The sequence below is a fragment of the Macaca mulatta genome, chromosome 4 (assembly GCF_049350105.2).
Source record: "Macaca mulatta isolate MMU2019108-1 chromosome 4, T2T-MMU8v2.0, whole genome shotgun sequence".
Taxonomy (NCBI): domain Eukaryota; kingdom Metazoa; phylum Chordata; class Mammalia; order Primates; family Cercopithecidae; genus Macaca; species Macaca mulatta.
In genome coordinates, this window is record NC_133409.1 from 169944732 (window position 1) to 169964424 (window position 19693).

At 41.8% G+C, this 19693-nt stretch overlaps 1 protein-coding gene across 8 annotated transcripts in view; it reads right to left on the bottom strand.

The window, feature by feature from the left end:
• The window catches only part of PHACTR1 (phosphatase and actin regulator 1), a 585520-nt gene that overhangs the window by 117501 nt on the left and 448326 nt on the right, over positions 1-19693 (bottom strand). For all 8 annotated transcript variants that reach the window (XM_015135539.3, XM_028846699.2, XM_077998524.1 and 5 more), the window contains 1 exon segment: positions 17774-17854. In XM_015135539.3, the coding sequence (XP_014991025.1) occupies positions 17774-17854 (81 nt within the window).

Below are 19693 nucleotides of genomic sequence, written 5' to 3' on the forward strand. Positions count from 1 at the left end.
TTTGGCACAAAGGACAATGGGGCTGGAGAGAGCAGAAGTGGAAAAGAAAAATGTGTTTCAGAGGCAGACATGTCTAACAAGGTAGAAGCAGGTTACAGAAGCAGCAGAGAATAGTATGCAGACGTCAGTGTAGGTCAATGTCATAAATTTTAAATCATGAGACATAGAAAGCAATGGATCTAAGATACAGAACTGGCCACCAAGATTGTGCCAGCCTTACTCTCCTTTTCTGGTGAAGCATAAGAAACAAAGATGTTAGGAGAGTCAAAGTTAACACCAAATGAGAGAGAGTGAACAAAATATTTCAATATACAAACATCTGTTGATGACAACGTGCATCATGTATCAGAAACCTCCAACCCCCCACAACGACCTCACGGAGAAGCCAGAGGTTTGCTGTTAGCTCATTATGATACTCATAGAAACTCATAGAAACAACTGCCCAGTAGGCTGCTGCCAGGGCCCTGGAGCTTATCCACACCCCAGCCTGCCTCTCCTCCCATAAGTGAGGCGTGAGTCAAACACCTCAAATGGATCTTGTCCAAATGGCTTAAAAGAATGGTTTGTTGCTACGTTATTGTTCTTTGTTTTGCTTTAGGGACACTCCCTGGTTTTGGGGTGATCAATATCAACTTCTGCTCAATTACATTTTCTCAAAGCTCATGGTTAACTGAAGTTGTTTTTTATAGATGACTGTCACTATGGAGAATGGGTGACAGGAATTCTTTCAGGCTCTCATGTAACAAAAGTTTCTATTTAAAAATAGATATATATATCTGATACGTGTATATATATACGCACACACACATATATACACACATACATATATGTGTGTGCATGTCTGTGTGTGTGTGTATATATACATATATATATATATATATAGAGAGAGAGAGAGAGAGAGAGAACGAGAGAGAAACAGACAGATAGACAAACAGACAATGTCTTGCACTCAGGGTCTTGCTCCATCACCCAGGCTGGAGTGCAGACTCTACCTCCTAGGTTCAAGTGATCCTCCCACTTCAGCCTCCCAAGTAGCTGGGACTACAGGTGCACACTACCATGCCTGGCTAATTTTTCTTTTTTTTTTTTAGAGATGGGTTCTTGCTATGTTGCCAAGGCTGGTCTTGAACTCCTGGGCTCAAGTGATCCTCCTGCCTCGGTCTCCCAAAGTGCTGAAATTACAGGCATGAGCCACCGTATCTGGTAAAATATTGTATGAAGGAAGGACATTTTGTTCTGAAAAGGCTCAGGGTTGAGGACCCTCTGGAGTTTAGGATTTTTAGAAGTGTCAACTCTAATTCTGAAAAACAAAAGTACATTAATGAATGTAAGCTCACCACTAAATCTGATTTTCTATGATATGAATTATGGTTTATATTTTTGAAAACCCATGTTTAAAATGTATCTCTAGTGAGCTAAGACATCCTTATTTAATAAATAACCATTGAATATGACTATGAAGAATTGCTTTATATCTATATATTGAACCAATATGGCAATACATTTCATACAGATCCAAAAACTGAAAATAAAATTTTAAAACCAGAATAAAAAAGCAGGAAAAATAGAATAGTAGAAACAAATATATATATATATATTTATTTATTTATTTGGGTTGTTCAAGAGGGAAGCCAGATGGATAGTTCTGACTTCCTCATAAAACTTTTTGATTTTTAATTTGCAAAAGGAAATGCTGTACACCAGATAGAAGAACAAAAGCAGCACAATGGAAACATATGTGCTACACAGAACTAATAAAAGAACAAACTCTTCCAAGTAGGAACAGTATTTGTTCTGGTAAATAAAAAATCAAGTCCCAGGTGCTACTTGTAAAGTGCAAAACCTTGCTAGGAATTAGAGAAATGCAAATGAAATGACCATGTGAGTCATGTGGATGCATGAAATTGTGTTTGAAATAATGTCAACTACAAAAGCAGGAATGGAGGACAGTATGCATATGTGGATTACAATGACATGAAAATGAAATATGTGTGCAGGTTGGCAAAGCTCTGAAGTGAATCTGGCATGATGTAGAACTTAATGATCGTTCACTTTTTTTCCCCTGCAAGATGCTTACACTTATTTTTAAAAATACAAAAACAATTGCATGCTGCCGTGTTGCATTCAAACAATAATAGTTTGGTTAGAGGGGAAACCCATTCCTCATTCCTCTGGTTTCTACTCGGAGACATTTTCCCCACGGCTCCTGATGCTTGCTTACCCTCTTGCCCCTCTCCACTGCTGCCTCTTGCTGGGTATAAGCACTGGCCCCTGTGTCTCCACTGTGGGAGCCAATCCATCCTTTCCCTCCTGCCCTGGACCCGTGTTGATTCCAGATTCAGACTTTCCCAGTTGGGGGGTTGATTCCAGGTCAAGGCTGGGGGAGGAGCATGATCAGACCCATCAATGACTTCCTCCAGCCCAGCTTTTGCCAGTGATAAAGGAGATCCCCTACTTTGATCTCCCATTTGTCTTATTTCTCACATGGTTCAGAAACTCAGAGACAGAAGAAGAGTGCTAATAGAGGGCCCCTCAAATCCTTAACAGTCTGGAGACTCAAGGGAAGAGAATGCTTTTTCCACCTCAGGTAAAAAGAAATTGAAGGAGGCATTGACAGGTGATAGAAAGGATGGTGTTAGAAACCATGCTCTCCTGGGGGGCCTGCTAACCTCAGTTAACAGAGGTGTGCTGATGAGCGGCTCTAATTTATTCTCAGGAGAGACAGGTGGGGTGAAGTGCAGTTGCAGTGGAAAGGAGCCCTTTTATCAGAGCACAGGGAGAGCCCTGTTATCATCCTGGCCATCACTAGGTTGCAACAAGCCACTTAACTTCTGGGAACCTTAGTGTCTGCTCCTTGAAAAGAAAAGGACTGTGTTGGATGATGCCTGACTTCCTTGCAGATCAAAGTATTCTCTAGGGCTGGAAGAGACAAGAAAAAGCGCCCCCACCCAAACTTGCAAATCATCCTGAAATATCAGATGAGCTAACACAGCACAACATTTTATATTCAGGTTTTCTTTTTCTTGTCTGACATACTGTTTAGACCTATTACAGCAAGAACTAGAAAGTAAATGAATGAATTTTCTGCTTTATTGTTGGCTAAATAAAATTTTATATTTTTACTTTTTAAAAACTTGTAAGTAAAGTTTTCACATAGATCTAGAAATCTGTGCTCTGCATAAAAAGCCTCTGTACACAGTAGAGAGGGAGGAAGAAATGAAAGGAGAAAGAAACATTGCTGGAGCATATTCGGTGTCCAGCATTATGGTGGACTTTTTATATATGATAGTAATAATAACAACCTCTGAAACAATATTTCAGAGAACTTACTATGTGCCAGGCTGTGTTTACTTTTTCCTTCCTTCCTTCCTTCCTTCCTTCCTTCCTTCCTTCCTTCCTTCCTTCCTTCCTTCCTTCCTTCCTTCCTTCCTTCTTTCCACTCATCCATCCTATGAAGTTAGTACCAAAATCACTCTTATTGTTTAGAGAAAAGTGAACATTAGAAAGTTAAATAACTTGTGTGAAGTCCCTAGCTCAGTAGATGCTGAACTAGTACTATATGGTGAGAGAGAGAGAGAAAGAAAGAGAGAGAGAGAGAGAGAGAGAGAGAATGTGATTTAACTTAAAATGACTTATTTGGAAATTCTAATTCCTTAAGGATGGCAAGAACAATATAGAATCCTTTATAAATAAGACATGTACTTGTCATTAACAAAACTCAAACTCTCTTAACTGTTAGTCCTTGTAGCAGAGGATAATGAACATCATGAAACCATGACGACATTTATGCTTCCATTGTAAAGAAACATTATGTAAGTGAAGTGCCATGTGACAATTTTAGACTAAAAATGATAAGAAGAATTAGCTACACTGCATCTTTTTTGGTAATGCAAATGTGTTGAATTTACACATGCATGCTTGCAAAAATTCAAACACATTTTAATTTACTGATGATCACCTATGGCTATAGTTAGCAAAATAAAAAAGTCGAGCCACCTTATGTTAAAGCAAATAATTATCCTTGTGAAGACACAGAAGAGGAGCCTAACGCAAGCATTTGCTAATTGCCTTTTCTCTCTGAGACAAGAGCTGCTGTTCAGCAAATTCTGTGTTCCCATTTTAGCTTCCCAGACATGCCCTTTGTGCATCTCAAATGGAAAGTCTAAGGTGCTTCCCACACAAGTGTCATTCTGGTGTTAGTGGTCCTAACATTAGTGAGGCTGAAATAGAGACTTCGTCTTATGTACTTTTTTGACATTGATATATGTTTTCTATGTGACTAGAAAAAAAATCCACTCATTAAGGGGCATAGCCATTGTTTTGTATCTCAGAGAGGTGTCGTTTTAGCAACAAGATGCAGAGCTTTGAAAAAGCTTCCGTTAATCCCAATGACCTTTTAGATCACTGTAATCGAAGCTACCAATTGCCCTGATAGTCAGTAAAATACTGTAAAATGACGTGTTGAATAACAGTTAATTAAGTAATAATTTATTTAAGGATTAAGGATTTCCTCGATGGATTAAAAGCTCTAAGCCTAAGAAACTGGAAATGTTTCTGTGGCATTTGTCGATCTCTGTTGGAGATATTTTCTCCAGTTTGCCTGAGTTTAGGGAGTTGGTGTGATTACATGGTGCCATAGTTGTCATTTTAAAGAATTTTAAATGTAGAGCATAGAAAGCAATATATTCTTATTAAATGTTGCCTATTTACTAATGAGTGTTACTATAATTTGATGCTTGGGTGGTTAAAAAGACTTGAGAGTCTTACCTGGAAAAAAAACAAAAAACAAAAAACTAAGTCAGTGCAAAAGTAATTGCAATTTTTGCCATGACTTTTAATTAAAGCTGCAATTATATTTGTACCAACCGAATACATTAGCTATTTGGCATTTCTGGAGTTTTCCAAGTGAGGAAAAGTCATTTTGTGTGTGTGTGTACGTGTTTAAAAGTCTCTGTGCACTGTCAGGATTTGAGGCAGACGCTGTAGGGTTCTGTAGGACCAGGGAACCTGTATTTTCAGAATCCACAAGTCAGAGAATCTTTCAGTTTCTTACCCCTACCTGCAGCCAAGTCTTTGGATTATTCTGACGAGTATATATGCAAGAACAATCTTGCAAGAGCCATGATGTTCTTTTCTGTCTCATGCAGGCATCTCACAAAATCCTTCTGAATCCAACTACCTTGAAAAGCTGTGCAAAATTTATTTTCATTCTCAGAATTTAATTGATTCTCTGTTACTTGGAGTGGATATTTTCACACATGGAATGAAATGGTACCTGTTTTTGTACTCAAAGGATCTTCTTGCTTTTTGTTATTGTGGTTATTGTTCTGAGTTTAATATCCTATTTTGATTTTAATAGGCTTTTCCTCTTGCTGAGAAGCCTTTGCCTAAAACATTAAATAGGTGAGATGCAATGACTTTCCATCACAAGAGTGGCAAAGACATTGACCCCGGGTAGCTTGTTTCAGCTGCACTTCCCTGGAGCTGTGTCCTGCTGAATTCATTAGTATCTGCTGCCACTGACTGCATCTCATGGTCAATAAACCATGGCTCATGTGGAGTCTGGGCTGCTTCCCCTGCCTTCAGCCTCCTGGTAACCTGAGCACCTCATTACATGGAATTGTGTGGTGCCTGTCTCCCAGGTATGGTTATGCCTCCTCAGCAGTCTGCACGCCAAGTGCATTGGTTCTCAGATGATGTATCCTCATGAACTATCAGGGCTCTGACCACTATTTCCAAATAATGACTCTGACTCCAAGGTTTGTAGCTGAAAGAGGAGTTACCATCTTGCTATTTCTGGGCATTTTGATATAAAAAATGCAACTGGGGCACAGATTGAATAGAAAATGAACACAATGTCACAGTTTCTCTCTTATGGAATATGATAGTCTGAATCTCACAGAATCAATCATTGTGCAAGGGGCCTCTTTCATCATTAATAGGGTAGCCCAACTGAGCCTAGCATTCAAGATTTTAGAAAAGGCTAGAGTTGGCTGGGCGCGGTGGCTCACACCTGTAATCCTAGCACTTTCGGAGGCCGAGGTGAGCGGATCATCTGAGGTCAGGAGTTCAAGACCAGCCTTGCCAACATGATGAAACCCCATCTCTACTAAAAATACAAAAATTAGCTGGGTGTGTTGGCACATGCCTGTAATCCCAGATACTTGGGAAGCTGAGGCAGGAGAATTGATTGAACCACGGAGGTAGTGGTTGCAGTGAGCCCAGATTGTGCTATTGCACTCCAGCCTGGGCAACAAGAATGAAACTCCATCTAAAAAAACAAAAAAAAAGTGGCTAGAGTTGGGGGAGGGAAATTATAGGGGATGGCCATTTCAAAATTTGCACAGCTCTGTTTCTGTAAGCTGGGCTCTCAAATAGGACATTCACTAGACACATGTAGTGGTATTCAACTTCATTAAAATTGAATAAAATTCACAAAGCAGTTCCTCAATCAGAGTAACCACGTTTTAAGTGCTCCACCACCACACATAGCTAGAGGCGACTGCATTGGTCGACGCAGATGACAGAACATTTCTGTTCCAGTTGAAAGTTCTACGGGACAGCATCGCTCAAGGTAGACTTGAAAATCACAACCATGGGACTTACGTGTATGCAAAAGTCAATCCATTTCTGGAACACAGAGGTTAAAATGATGCTGCTACACTGATCTCCACCATAACGAGTGTCTGGCTCAGTGTACTGTAGTCCTATTAGAGAAATGGCAGTTGTGGGAAACCTGGAGTGCTGGGATGGGGGATGAGCTCCAGGGCACACATGGACAGCGGGAGTCCTGAGAGCAGTGAGACAGAACTACAGAGGCAGACGTGGCCCTTGGAGGAGTCCTGAGCCTTCAGTGGATCTCGGTTCTACCTGAGCAGAAGTGAGGTGGGGTGGGGATTGTGAAGAGGGCTTGAGAAAAGTATCAAAGGAAAGCAGAAGAGCAGGGAGAGCAGGTGGCTGGTGGAGACCAGAGCTAACCTTGATGGAGCACCTGCTTTAAGCAGGTGGTGACCTCACTTCCCACATTGGATGATGTCCTTTAAGCCCAAATGCGATTATGTCTTTTATGAGATGACAGGCAAGGGCCAGAATGGAGCTGAAGAGTTCATCATTCCATGGGAGGATGGAATGATTCCCAGAGACTCTAGGAGGATCACCCGGTTGGTAACAGACTGCCTTCAATCAAGCCAGGCTTGGGCCTGGTAATAGCGAGAGGGGATCAAAGGAAAGCATGGCCTTGCTGGGGTCCTGGGGTTATATTCAATCAGAAAGCAGAGTCTAGAGAGATGAAAAGATGCCCTGTATCTTCCATAGACAGAACACGAGGGAGCCAGAACCGGAATCCCTGGCTCAGGACTCCTACAAGAGTACTGTCCATTTGGACATTATTATTGGGGTGGCGTGCCCCATTGACTTGTCTAACTTTACACAAGTCTGGGGCAAAAGCATGAAATCTGGAACCTTTTTCTAAGCTATTTCCAGCTTTTCCTTCATCAGCTACTAGATTCCCAAAGTTTGGCTGCTTTCTAGTTATAAAGGTCAATGCATGTCAGTGACTGGGGAGTAATAAAGCATTGGAAGGCAGGGGACACGTGGATGAGGCAGTGATGCCCACCATGCCCCATGTACCCTGCCCTGCCGTGAGTTCACAGGAGGGGTCCAGGTAAGCAGTTAGAAAGGGGGGTTTCATGGTGGATATTCCAATATGAATTTTCATTATGCAGCAGCACTCAGGGAGTTGACTGTACTTGTAATACTTTAAGTTTATGGAAACATTTGTCAAAATTAGGGGAAAAATATCTGGTGGTTATCTGCCCAAATTTTCATCTATGAGACATGAGGGCAATCCTGAAAAACCTTTGGTGCAAAATTTTCATGCTATCGTCAAGATGCCAAGAAGATATAGCCTTCGTTTGTTCCCTGTACACTGTGGTATACACATGTGATGCAGGAATTACTGCAGCCATCTTGTCACCATGAGGAGTTACAGCCAGAGGATGGCATCCATTAGCCATGGTATACAGCTGATGAATGAACCAGCCCTGGAGCTGCCCTACCATTGGACTTTATTATGTGAGTTTCATTCTTTCATGCAATAAATATGAAATGAGCACCAACAAACTCTAAGATTGTTGAAGGCATTTGGAATACCTCAGAGGACAAACATACAAAAATTATTAGCCTGTGGACTTTCTGAATTTGCTTATTGTTTTAGTCTCTTTAACCTTTTTATTACCTGCATCCAGAGCATCTTAACTTACACCCTGCTGACTGCATATTGGCTTCACAGGTAACTGAAGAATCTACATAATAGCATAAACGTAATCAAAAGGGCACTTCTTATTCCTGATCGTTTTCTCATTCCTTGTCTTATCTGATGTGTCTGCATTTGACCATGCGAGCAATTTTGCCTCCAGCTGAGCAACAGTCTCTTGCCTTGGCTTCCATAATGCTATACATTTCTGGTTAACCCTCTTATTTTTTGAACACTTCTTAGTTTTTGAGGGTCCTTCTTACTCCTAGATCATTTTTTTACTCCCCAAACATTAAATGTTGGGGTTCCATGGAGTTTTCTATCAGGGCCACCTTATTTTCCTACTCTACATTCTCTCTGAGAAATACCATCAATTTACATGACTTTACAGGATGTATACACTGACCAGTCCAAACCATCTCCAGCCCAGCCCAGCCCAGATCTCCCTTGAGTTTCATGTCTGTATATTTAATGGTCTACTTAGCTATTTGGATATCTGAGACTCAATGGAGACAAATCATCACAATGTTTTGTGTCCTAAACTCACTTCTCTTGGGATCCCAGCTCAGGGAATGGTCTACCCAGTCGTCCAAGGCCAAATCCTAAGTCTCAGCCCTGCCTACTCCCTTTCCTCACTTCCCCAAATCTAAGTGGTCACAGGGCCCTTTTGACCTCACCTCCTAGAACTCTCCAGTCCTCTCTTTTTCCCCACGCTTACTACTCTTTTCCCACTACCCACCATCACATCATCTGAATCCCAGCAACAGTCAGCTAGCTGGTATCCCTGATTCATGTCTTGCTCTCCTTGCAAGTCAGTCTCCCTGCAGGCAGTGTGATGAGGCTGCAAATCTGATTATGTGGAAAACCCTCCCAAAGCACCTCACCATTCTCAAGATGAAGAATAAACAATGAACATAACTTTCCAGCCTGCATGATCTGTCCTGACTCTGCCTTTCCTTACAGACATGCTGGGCACTCTTACCCCTTCCCTTCATTTATTCCTGACTCTGTGTCTCCAACTGTACTGGCCCTTCGGCTTGTAACATTCCCTTACCCCTCCGATCTTCTCCAGCATAATTCTTACTCACCCCGCAGGGTTCCTCTAAGATACTGCTCCTTCCAAGATGCCTTCCCTAAGTCCCCAGACCTGGGTGAGTGATGCTTCCACATGCACCTGAAAATCCTATCCTTTCTCCATTGTAACTGCCAAGCAGCCTAAACCCATCACCAGCACTGTAAGTTCTATTAGCCAGAGATGCCTGGCTTGGCCTTCCTAGTATTCCTGGTGCCCAGAATGGTGCCTGAAACACAACAGGTACTCACAAATATATAATGAATGAGTACATTTAAGGGGAATGCTTACTCATTACAATAATAATGATTATTACTTCATTCATTCTTTAGGCTTGGGATAGTGGTTTTCTGAGAGAACAGTGTTGCTTAAGAGAACTTTTTATCACAATTGCTCTTTATTCTTATTGTTTAAGCCACTTTCCATCTGTCTTAATGTAACACCTTTACATTTTTAAAGGTGGATTTTGTTTAAAAAGCAAGTCCAAGTAAACCTATTGTATTAAGTGCTTAGGTGCTACACAAATGATTATAGGTTGTTGATGCTGAAAGTAAACACTCTTTTCATTTTCACATGGTTACTCCAAATCACAGCTTTCAGAAAATGCCATTTCTAGGTGAGACATCAGAAACAGCTAAAAATGTGACAAACAACAGTGCCTGGGAAAGGTTGTGAAAAGCATTTCCTATAAACGTCAAGATTTAAGTCTATGCACCTGGAATACCAGATAAACTATGGGATTTAAGAAGGCTCGAGTCTACATTTGTCTCCTCTAATACAGAGGAGAAGTTTTATTTTTATTTTTAAAATATGATGACCTTTTAATTTAAATATCGGGCTTTTTCATCTTGAATGTCAGAAGAGGAAAACTGCGATCCCCTGTGTAAAAGAGTTGTCCATCTCAGAAAGCTTCTGTTTGTGTTTATAATTAAAAATAACACCTTCCAAAATGTTGCTCCAACCTGATTAGGGAAAACAACATACCTCAATGCACTTTATTACTTGCTGTGGCATGTTATCTCTAATTCCCAGCACACAGTGGAAAGCAAAGTTGCTCGCTGGCATGCCGTCAGTTTTATTCTTTCCTTGCAGGATACATGCCCTCCTGATCTCTTTTCCCCTCCCTGTGGGATTACCTCTTCCCCCAGGTCTAGGTAGGACTGCAGTGGAAACTGCTAGGTGAGCTGTGGCAGCCTCAATGATCTCACTGCAGCCTGCCACATTTAGGGTGTGGAATTGTCCAACATGCAGGGACAATGCCATTTCATCGGATGGTAGAGAACTGGTCTTCTTTTCTTTCCCCATCCTCCCAACAAAAGATACATCCATGTGAATTAAACATACCCATACTACACAAAGCGAGTGACATTGTGATAGAATTGAGGCTTCACAGAGAAATTCAGTGATGGAAATAGCACAACTACCAACATTTTACAAATATAGCATCATGTTTATTTGTAGAGATTACTTGCAACAGCCACTAATAGCAATATTTATTAAGATTCTCTGACAACCAATGGGCATAGCTTTCCTGTGTCCCTATAAATCCCAAATGAAGAACATATGATCTCAGCAGGGGTTTTAAGAGTTCACACGCACTGGCTGTGACTTAGGTTGCATCAGTAACCTTTCTTGGCTTCAGCTGCTTCCTGTCTACATTGGAATAATCAGTAGCTAGCCAGGTGACTTCTTGAGATTCTTGTTAAGTCTGAGAAATATTATCACTATTTTACTAACAGCCAAACAATATACAGTTGATCCTTGAATGACACGGGTTTGAGCTGCATAGGTCCATTTGTATGTGAATTTTTTTCAACCACAGATTGAAAGACCTGTGTTTGGGGGGCTGATGTTCTGCATACATGGGTTTCACAGGGCTGACTATGGGCCTGGAGTATGTGCAAAATTTGGTATGGGAGGTGGTTCTGGAACCAATCCCTTGCGTACACCTTGGGATGACTATATTATTGACTGACATTGCTATATTTTTCCCATAACACTTAAAGACACTATCTGAAAGTAGGGCATTTGGCATCCATGTATACAAATATATGCATAATATAATATCACCTATTTAAATAACTGGTAGTAAAGTTTTATGGACCATAAAACTGAATAAACAAGGGGGATCGGTGTTGTTAGTATTCTGGATTTCACCAGTGCAGTGAATAAACCAGGTCACGTGAACATGCAGAAATTACCTCATGCCTGCATTCACTGCTTTCTATTAGCATTTGCTGAACATCGATTTTGTCCCAGGCACTGCTATAGACACTTGGGCTACAACAGGGAACAAATTAGATGAAGACCCCTGCCCTGCTTGGTGGAGATTATGAAGTGAGGAGAGAGAGACAAGAACAAATTAACATAATAAATAGATAATTTAGAGGCGTTTGAAGGTGGAAGGCGATAGGAGATAGAAGAAAAAAAGGAAGAAGGAGGGTAAGGGGTCCAAGAACTTAGAGAAGGTGGCAGCAATTTTAAACTTGGTGGTCGCAGAGTAAGCTTCACTGAGAAGGTGACACTGAGAAGGTGACACCTCCGCCGGGAACGAGGAGCAGCCATCTGGATATCTGGGGGAAGAGGCTTCTGGAAGACGGTGCAGCCAACACAAACCTCAAGGGCCAGGAAGCAGGGCTGAAGTGGCACTAGGGAAAGGGAATTTGTAGAGGGATGAAGAGAGTGAAAATAAAAGTTAGGGGTTGCGGGGCAGATCATGCAGGGCTTTAGGCTGTTGTAGAGACCTGGAATTTCTGAGTGAAATGTGGAGCCACTGCAGGCTTTGAGCAGGCAGTGACATGCTCTGATTTACCTGGTAATGAGAGAGAAGCAAATGCCACAGAGAGGCCTTCATTGAAAAGAAACATCCCGGGGCAATCTGAAGAACTTAAGGGCTCATGAATGAAGTTACAAGTTGCCTTAAAGTCGTAGTAGGATCAGGTTTCAGAATCTGGGTGCCCATGCCCCTGTTTGAGTCACTCGGTCACTTCATTTAGATCTCTGTGAAAATATCACCTCCTGCAAGAGGTTCTCCATGATTGCATTGACCTAAAATCACAACCCCCTTCTCTTGACTTTATTTCCTTACCCTGCTGTTTCGTTCTTCTTCAGAGTGCTCATCACTCCTTGGCAATAAATACTATATGTATTATTTCCTATTTCTGAGTAGAAGGTAAACTCTGAAATGGTAAGATTTTGCAATTTTGGTTATCACTGTAGCTCCATACTGAGACAACTCCTTGGCATGGAGGGAGCACCTGGTGCCAATTTGTTGAATGAATAAATACATGCAGTAGTCCAGGAGCCAAGGACAACTTTGTTTAATTAAACTTTGTTTAGTTTGTTTAAATTAAGTTCAAATTTAAGCAAATAGGTCATAAGATTGAGGAATAAATAAAAATAAACTGTCGAACTACAGATTATTTTACACCATTAATTGGTTTAACACTTTTACTATTTAGAGTGTTGGCGGTTCATCTTAATGTTTAAGTTGTGTTCTTTATAAGACAATCATATTGTAGAAAATCGGGAAAATGGGAAAAAAAGAACCTATAATTTTACGTCTGTGTTACCATCACAACTAACATAATTTAAAATTTCCTTTTATGTGGTTTTCAAAGTGCGTTGCATTCCTACCTGGCCTATTATGTCTAGAGATCAAACTATTTCCTCTGATTCTAAAACTTTTGTCTAAATCTCTGGACTGTAAAATTATGTGATTCAATATGGAAGCCAGTAATAATAACAATAAAAGAAAACTGTCGAATAACTACGCTCTGCTTGTCTAACACACTCTGTTAAATGAGGAATCTCTGCGCTAGTTCAGTCGACATTTGAGATTATTTTTCTTAGACCCAAGCTCTCATTTTGCCTGAATTAAATTCATTGACCAGTTTGGGATTTTAACCCACCAAGAAAAATGGAAAGAATTTTGAGAACTGTCAGAGTAATAAAACCTCATTAATTCTGTGTGTGCTCCGTCCAAATAATTATGATTCTCAAATCACTACAGTTTATTTTCATGGTTTCTATGAACAAGTGGGGCATTATCAAGCAAAATCAATAATGTAAAAAGCACTGGAAGGGAAAATCCTACCCACTAAAGACAAATTATTTTCCACCACATTAGCAGTATCGTGCACACAAACAGGATAACTGCAGCACAAACAGAGGCGGGGCCTGGAGGCTGCATGCAGGTGGATGGGCTGACACAGTCATTACGAATCAATGCGGCAGCTGTCAGGGTCCATGCATCTCTGGTGGAAACGATTTTGCTGCTGGTAACTAGTTAGAGTCATGTGTGCTAACACAAGGAGGTGGTGCAAAATGAGGAATTACCAGCCAGGCAACATGGAACGGTTGTTCAAAAGCTATGAGATTTATTCTTGAAACGAACAACTTAAGAAAACAATTACAGTCTCTGCCATTTGCTGTTCATCATGCTGTGGCAATAAAATGTTATTTGCTTTACCCCCCAGAATCTCAGATACAGGAAAAAGAATGACATTATAGAAAGGGAAGAACAAATGACAGGAAAATGACTTGCTTAGAGGCTAAGAGGAAAGCCAGGTGGAACCGAATTCAGCTACAGAAGAGTGGGTTCTCGGTGGACACTGACACGAAGGCCATTCTGAGGAGGTCATAGATCTTTGTACTTTTTTAATCCTCAGACAAAAGGGGACAGTGATGTCTACCCTTCTGACTTCTTGGACCTGTTGACAGGGTCACCTAGGATGAGGCACATAAAGGGTTTGAAGGAAATATAAAGGACGATGATGACGATGATGAGACTAATAATCACAGCATGTTAACCCTTATTGAGAATTTATAGATTGCTATAAAGTCACTGTTATAAAAAAAGTCACTGTTCTATTTCATATGCGCGATCTCCTGTAATCCTCATCACACCATCACCCATACTTTCAGATAAAGAAAGAGAAGCACAGAGAAGTTAAGCAACTTGATTGAAGTCGCACAGCTAGTCAACAGTAGAACTAGAATTGAATCTGATTCTAGGGCTCATGCTCCTAACTGTCGATATACTATAATATAAGGCAATGAGATTAATATCCATGGTGATAAAAAATGAATGCTTTTATCAGAAAATCCCACAGAAAACACAAAACTATACACTACTATGTGCAATGAAGTTTTCATTTAACCCGTCTCTTCTTCTCCTCTTCCAATCATCCAAACAGTAAACATTTTTGAGCATCTAAACTATATCAGACATGATTCGGGGCTTGGGGAATCGCAGCCTCTGAGGCCCCTGCTCTCCTACAGTTTATGTGCTAGTGAGGAAAGTCAGTCAACAAACAACAGAAAGAGCAAACAGTGATAAGTGCAAGGATCAAAGTAAAACAGGAAGTTGTGGTGGCAAGTGACAGGTGGGGACTATACTGGTCCTTCCCTCTGCAATCACTAAGCTATCTATCTATCTATCTATCTATCTATCTATCTATCTATCTTTCTTTCTTTCTATCTATCTATTTATTTATTTCCTTTATTGAGGCAGAGTCTTGCTCTGTTGCCCAGGCCAGAGTACAGTGCACAATCTTGACTCACTGCAACCTCCACCTCCTGGGTTCAAGTGATCCTCCTGCCTCAGCCTCCCAAGTATCTGGGGCTACAGGTGCATGCCACCACACCTGACAAATTTTTGTATTTTTAGTAGAGACAAGGTTTCACCATGTTGGCCAGGCTGGTCTCAAACTCCTGTCCTCACGTAATCCACCACCTTGGCCTCCTAAAGTGCTGGGATTACAGGCGTGACTCACCGCACCCGGCCTGCAGCCACTAACGGAGTGCAGGTCCTGTGTCAGCTCCCTGTGTGCTGATGGAGAAAGAAGCAAGTGTGACAGAGGCACATTGCCTGCTCTTGGGGAACTGTTGGTGAGGTCTTGGGGCACCAACAGTCAGGAGTTCCTTAAGAGCAGCCTCAGGGACCCTCCAGTCTCAGGGACCTTCTCTTTCTTTCCCTATCAAATGAGGCTTTTGCTCCAACAGTTTGTGACTTCTTTTCATAAGTCAGGAAGCCACTTAGGCAATTCTTACCTTATCCCAGTTATTAGATGTAATGGAAATAATAAATGCTACAGTAGATGTATTCTCTACTTCAGAATATTCCTGAGGGAGAAGAGGAATTGTTTAACTGGATCTGAACAAATTTTGGCTGTAACAATAATATTTATTTGAGCACTTGGGTGCTTATTATATAATATTATACCTTTAGTTAAGTTTATTTTCCATCTCTCCTGGGGGGTGAATATGGGGAAAGGAGCTTATGATGAAGCATGGAGATTTAAAGTCAGAACAAGGGTTGGGCTGGGTACGGTGGCTCATGCCTGTAATCCCAGCACTTTGGGAGGCCAAGGTGGGTGGATCACCTGAGGTCAAGAGTTTGAGACCAGCCTGGCCAACATGGTGAAACCCCATGTCTACAAAAAAAAAAAAAAAAAGAAAAAAAAAGAAAGTAGCCAGGCATGATGGTATACACCTGTGGTCCCAGCTACTCAGGAGACTGATGCAGGAGAATCACTGGAACCCAAGAGGTGGAGGTTTCAGTGAGCTGAGATCGCGCCATTGCACTCCAGCCTGGGAGATAGAGGGAGGCTCTGTCTCAAAACAACAACAACAACAACAAACACAAGGGAGGTTTGGGGGATCATACACGCAGCAAGACATTGAAGAAATGCAACAAAAGTATGGATTCTTTTCCCCTGGAGAGCTTAATCCATCAAAAAAGTGGTATTCTGGTATGGCCGTACACAGAAGTTGATGGATAAAGCTGGCTTACCATAGGGCTTGCTTGACCCCGGGAGGCTCTGATAATGACAGAACGTAGTTTGGAATCGTGCATCTTCACATCTTGCCTCCATTATGCCTTGCCACCAGGGCAGGGCAAGAGCTAGGCCACTTTTTGCTTGCATTTCAGGCTACTAATTTGTGCTAAGAGAAAATACTTCAAAAGTACCACGGGGAAGGCCCATGACAGGAATGATGGAGGTCAGATGCACCAGAGGAATAAGAACCAACCCACAAAACAGTAGAGTCTGAAACATGTGCCAGAACCCAGAAATACAACCTGCCTTGCTGTAGTAGAACACACGAGGCATGTAGAAGACCTACAAAAACACAGTAAACGGACTGTGTCGGCAGATTCCAGGAGCACTTTGACTATCAGAATGGATCGTTAAAGTAGAATATTATGTGATTTAATAATCTGGCCCACAAGATAACACCTGCCTGAAATAATCAGGAGACCTGACATAGACACTGTTGATGATTGTAACAAGATTGGAAGTGACAGTCTGTTATTTCACTTAAAGCGCTAACAGAGGGAGTACGGGCCTCAGAATGAGAGAGAGAGAGAAGAAGGAGACAAGGGAGGAGGAAGAAGAGGAGGGAGGAGGACGAAGAGAAGGTGCACTCATGCAAATTCAATTGAAAATTGCAAAGGCCGGGCGCGGTGGCTCATGCCTGTAATCCCAGCACTTTGGGAGGCTGAGGTGGGAAGACTGCTTGAGCCCAGGAGTTTGAGATCAGCCTGGGCAACATAGTGGGATCCTGTCTGCACAAAAATACAAAAATTGACCAGGTGAGGTGATGCACACCTGTGGTCTCAGCTACTCAGGAGGCTGAGGTGAGAGGATTCCTTGAACCTGGGAGGTCAAGGCTGCAGTGAGCGTGATCGCACCACTGCACTCCAGCCTGGGCAATAGAGCAAGACCCTGTCTCAAAAAAAAAAAAAACATATATATATGTAAAATAAAATATCACAAAGCTCTTAGAAAAGAGGAGTGAAGGATACTTGATATGCCATATAGATCACTGCATACGTTCATATTTAAAGGCAATAATTCGATAAGCAAAGGACACGTGGTATTCACCAGCAAATATCTGTGGACATATTTACAGAGCATTTGAAGCCTGTAATATTATCATTTACAATATCTTAAATGCATAGTTACACATCACAAATTTATCTCCTTTAATTTATTCTGTTGTGGGATATGGACCACCAAAAAAAAAAAAAAAGACACATGTTAAGGAAATCCTAGATGAGTATGGATTTTTCACATTTGTCTTGGGAATCCCTAGTGCCTGAAAGGGCCTAAACAGCTGACTGCACCCCAGTCGTGTGTATTTGCACACGACAGACTCACGACCAGTGCCTGCATCATTCCTGGGGCCACATCATTTTGCTTAGCCTCCTATGGCTTGATTCCAACGCTCAGAAAAGGGAGTTTTGTTTCCCTCGTCTCATATAATGCTGATAGCTTCAGCACTGTCTGTTACGTTCTCTTTTCTCTGCAGAACTGTCTGGAGTTTTAATGGTTCAAATCCTGATATATGGTGATATAGGAAACGAAATGGAACCGAGAAATATGCAGGCAGATTCTACGCATGACTCTTTGGCCTGTGGACGGCAGACCAAACCTCCTTACCTTTATCATAGATTTCCTTCAGGACTCCTCGCTTTATCAGCTCTTCTCTGCTTTGCCTCATAGATATTTTCCTTTCCAGGGCTACAAATAAAAGACAAACGGGGAAGCAGATGTGAGTAGGAAACCAAGCTGTCTTCTAAAGAATCCTATGTTAACACATATGGCAATGTAATGTACAAGAAAGCTTCTGTAAATTGTGCTTTGCTAATGTGAGCTAATGAGACATACCGATTAATATGTTTTGATACTATCATAAGCCTTTTAATCAGATTATGTCATTTAAGTTAACAAATAATCTTCAAATTATCACGAATGAGAGGGTAGGTATTCTTTTTTTTTTTTTTTTTTTTTGAGACAGAGTCTCACTCTTGCCCAGGCTGGAGTACAGTGGCGTGATCTCAGCTCACTGCCACTCCTGCCTCCCAGGTTCAAGTGATTCCCCTGCCTTAGCCTTCTGAGTAGCTGGGACTACAGGCACAGGTCACCGTGCCCAGCTAATTTTTGTATTTTTAGTAGAGAGGGGGTTTCATGGTTTTAGCCAGGATGGTCTCGATTTCCTGACCTCATAATCCACTGGTCTTGGCCTCCCAAAGTGCTGGGATTACAGGCGTAAGCCATCGTGCCCAGCCAAGGTAGGCATTCTTATTTAATTGAACCCCGGTTTATGGTTGAACCTGTAGCACAGAAAAGCTCAACGACTTGTCAGAGTCACATTGCTACTGAGTAAAGGAACTAAGATTCAATGCCAGAAACACCACCTTGGATGTCAGCCGAACCTCACGTCTTACTGAACTTTCCTGAACATGGCACTTCCTCCCAGGAGGGACTGCTGTTTCAATGATCCAGTTCATAGAGATCAGGCCTCACTGAGGATTCCGTTGTTTTCCAACTATTTTAAAAAATGGTGTGAAAATACCTTCTGAGAAGCTCTCTGGTGTGGCCTCCCATGGTCCGGAGGCGATACTGTCTAAAGGTAGGGGTGGCTTCCATGGCACGGCCCCTCCACTGCCTTTTTCTCTTAGGCTCCAAGCTGGAGCAGCCAAGTAGAGAAGGAACTATTCAGTTACCCAATGCACCTCCGCCATGGCCCCGCCATGCACCTAGGTCGAGAGCTTGGGAAGGTGGCAGCAGGGCTGGAGGAGGGAAGAGGGAACAGTGGGTGCGCTGGGGGGCACATCAAGTAGAAACAGCCCAGGAGTGGGAAAGTGAGGGGCTACCCAAGAGGCAGGCCTGTGCCTCGAAGGAGGGACACCGGCAAACATGGGGAGGAAAGAAGGCTATTCTAGCAGATGGCGGAGTCTCTGGTACACACTGACTCAACCTCCACAGCCTTCGAAAACATATTCAGGGGAAAATCACCAGCTATAAAATAAGGAAACTACTTTATGCAGACAAATTCAGACACAGATATTAAACACACACTGCCCTCAACGGAATTTAGTCCAAAGAATATGTTTTTTTTTTTTTTTTTTTTTGAGACGGAGCCAAAGAATATGAAGAAGAATTAGGAAGAAAGCAAGCAAATGAGGATTGTGGTTCTAACTCTGTCACCCTCTAAGCTATGGGACATGAGTCAAGTGACCTTAGTCAAGTCACTTTGCCACACTGGGAAAACACTGATGCCTCAGCCCAACCATTCCAATTTCATAGGCCCAGGGTAGGACCAGGACATCTCCATTGTGATAAAAAAGCTCTCTGGGTTATTTTCAGGCATGACTCGGCTGAGAATCACTAATTATATATTTTGGAACTTACTATTTTAAAAATGTTACATTCTAGTTCCCTCTCTTAAATTATAATGAATTAACTGGTATGAGGGAGAAAAATAAATGTTAGGTTAGGATGCACTCACATAGAGCTGACGGAGAACATATTAATCCTAAAATAGAGACATAAATCTGCACCTACGGAAGTGGTGGC